At 54.2% G+C, this 2,401-nt stretch overlaps 2 protein-coding genes across 3 annotated transcripts in view; one reads left to right on the top strand and one right to left on the bottom strand.

Moving 5' to 3' along the window:
- The window catches only part of arhgap27l (Rho GTPase activating protein 27, like), a 134,098-nt gene that overhangs the window by 101,613 nt on the left and 30,084 nt on the right, over nucleotides 1–2,401 (bottom strand). The gene's annotated exons all lie outside the window — the stretch shown is intronic.
- Nucleotides 1–2,401, top strand: part of LOC122540001 (FXYD domain-containing ion transport regulator 3-like) — a 19,879-nt gene that overhangs the window by 13,397 nt on the left and 4,081 nt on the right. The window contains exon 5 of the mRNA XM_043675270.1: nucleotides 1,925–1,961. Within this exon, the coding sequence (XP_043531205.1) occupies nucleotides 1,925–1,961 (37 nt within the window). The remainder of the gene's footprint in view (nucleotides 1–1,924; nucleotides 1,962–2,401) is intronic.

Raw genomic sequence — 2,401 nt, 5'->3', positions numbered from 1 at the left:
GGGGGGGGGGAGTTTGAAGCCCGGGGGGGACACATGTTTAAGGGGAGAGGAGAGAGATTTTAAAAAAAGACACGAGGGGCAACTGTTTTCCCCAGAGGGTGGTCCATGTGTGGAATGACCTTCCTGAGAAAGGGGGGGGGGGGGACAGTTACAACGTTTAAAAGGGATTTGGATAAGGACATGGACAGGGAAGGGTTGGAGGGAGATAGGCCAGGAGCGGGGGCAGGGGGATCTGGGTTAGTTTGGGGATTAGGGTCAGCATGGACCGGATGGGCTGAAGGGTCTGTTTGCGTGCTGTAGGACTCGGTGAATAGGCAGGGTTTAGAGGGATATGGGACTGGATTAACTTTTGGTAACAGTGGTCAGTCCAGATGAGTTTCTAGCTTTACCACAAAGGGGGATCAAGGCACTAGATACTGGGTCGTGTTAACGAGACCCAGGTTACTGTCCACTACACTTCCCGTACTCTCTGCCTCTTCTCCCTCGTTGGTAATGACTGGTTCTCAGGCACTGGGGAGCTCAGACCCTCCTGGGGATGGGGCGCTTTGGGGGTGTGTACAGGCTGCAATATCAGGGAGGTGGGGTGGGAAAGCTCGGGAAGGATAGGTTGACCAAAGAGGGAGCCCTTCCCCAGGGAATCCTGGGAAGGTCGGACAGTGCGATTGAGGAGACTGTGCCTCCATCCCTCCCCTTAAAGAACGAGAGGGGAGTCTCATTGGAAACATGTGCAATGGCCTCCTGTTCCTGTGTGACAGGCTGGAGGAGGAGGGGCTGAATGGCCTCCTGTTCCTGTGTGACAGGCTGGAGGTGGGAGGGGCTGAATGGCCTCCTATTGCTATGTAACAGGCTGGAGGAATAGGGGCTGAATGGCCTCTATCTTGGGTCATTAGAGCGGCATGTGGAATGCATTTGTACATTGCGAGCTGGTGACAGGGCTATTAATCCCAAACAAATCTTTAACTCGTTTTTGTCCCCAGTCACTGTAGAGAAAATCTGTCCCTCTCTGTGTGCGTGTGCGCCTGTCTCTGTCTCTCTGGCGATTTCCCAGTGAGCTCAGTTTCCATGTTTCCTGTTCATTGTTCCCACTCCCTGCCCCAGCTCTCTGAAGCCTGTACACTGTGCCTTGTGACGGACTCTGGCCCGGAGCCAGGGTGACATCAAACTGTTGTGAAATTAATTTTTCCACCGGCGAGTAACCTCTCATTGTCCTGTCACTCGATCCTTTCAGCACGCTGTGTTTCTGTAACCCCTTCGATTTGTGGAGAGAGCTGGGGTGGGGGGAGTGATCCTCAGTCTCTCGGGGTTACAGGGAGGGGTGGGGGGCTCGGTGGGGAGACAGGTGACTGAGAGCATATCCAACTGGTTCATGGGGAGAGAGGCTTCCCAACTGTGTACAGGGAGCTTTACTCTGTATCTAACCCCGTGCTGTCCCTGTCCCTGGGAGTGTTTGATGGGGGGACAGTGTAGAGGGAGCTTTACTCTGTATCTAACCCTGTGCTGTCCCTGTCCCTGGGAGTGCTTGATTGGGGGACAGTGTAGAGGAAGCTTTACTCTGTCTAACCCCGTGCTGTCCCTGTCCCTGGGAGTGCTTGATTGGGGGACAGTGTAGAGGGAGCTTTACTCTGTATCTAACCCTGTGCTGTCCCTGTCCCTGGGAGTGTTTGATGGGGAACAGTGCAGAGGGAGCTTTACTCTGTATCTAACCCTGTGCTGTCCCTGCCCCTGGGATGGGGTGGGTAGTGTAGAGGGAGCTGGATGTTTAGTTTAGGAGTAGAGAGTGATTTTCTGCGTACCTCAGCTGTTTTGAACGTAATCGGGACTGGGAGTGGTTTATAATCCCTGTAGGAGTGCGACCTTTGCGTTTTCTGTGTATAATTATTTGAATCACCTGATAACGAGCTTTTTTATCTCTCCTTCCTTTCAGCTGGAAAGTGTCGATGCAAATTTAATCAGAATAAGAGGTATGTTTGTGTCTGTTAAAATGTAGAAACCATTAAAATCTGCCTCACTGACTTTCTCCCCCCCCCCCCCCCCCCACTCCCAACATCCTGGGGGTTACCACCGACTAGAAACCCAACAGGACCCACCACATCAACCCAGCGGCTCCAAGAGCAGGTCAGAGGCTGGGAATCCTGCAGCGAGTAACTCCCCTCCTGACTCCCCCCAAAGCCTGTCCCACCATCGACAAGGCCCAAGGCAGGAGGGTGAGGGAATACTCCCCACTTGCCCCTGGGTGGGGGCAGCTCCAACAACACTCGAGAAGCTCGACACCATCCAGGGGGAAAGCAGCCCCCACACCCACAAACATCCCCTCCCTCCCTCCCCCCACCGACGCTCAGTAACAGCAGTGTGTACCATCCCCTCCCCCCCCACCGACCCTCAGTAACAGCAGTGTGTACCA

The sequence above is a fragment of the Chiloscyllium plagiosum genome, chromosome 33 (assembly GCF_004010195.1).
Source record: "Chiloscyllium plagiosum isolate BGI_BamShark_2017 chromosome 33, ASM401019v2, whole genome shotgun sequence".
Taxonomy (NCBI): Eukaryota; Metazoa; Chordata; class Chondrichthyes; order Orectolobiformes; family Hemiscylliidae; genus Chiloscyllium; species Chiloscyllium plagiosum.
This window is presented reverse-complemented; position numbering and strand designations above follow the sequence as displayed.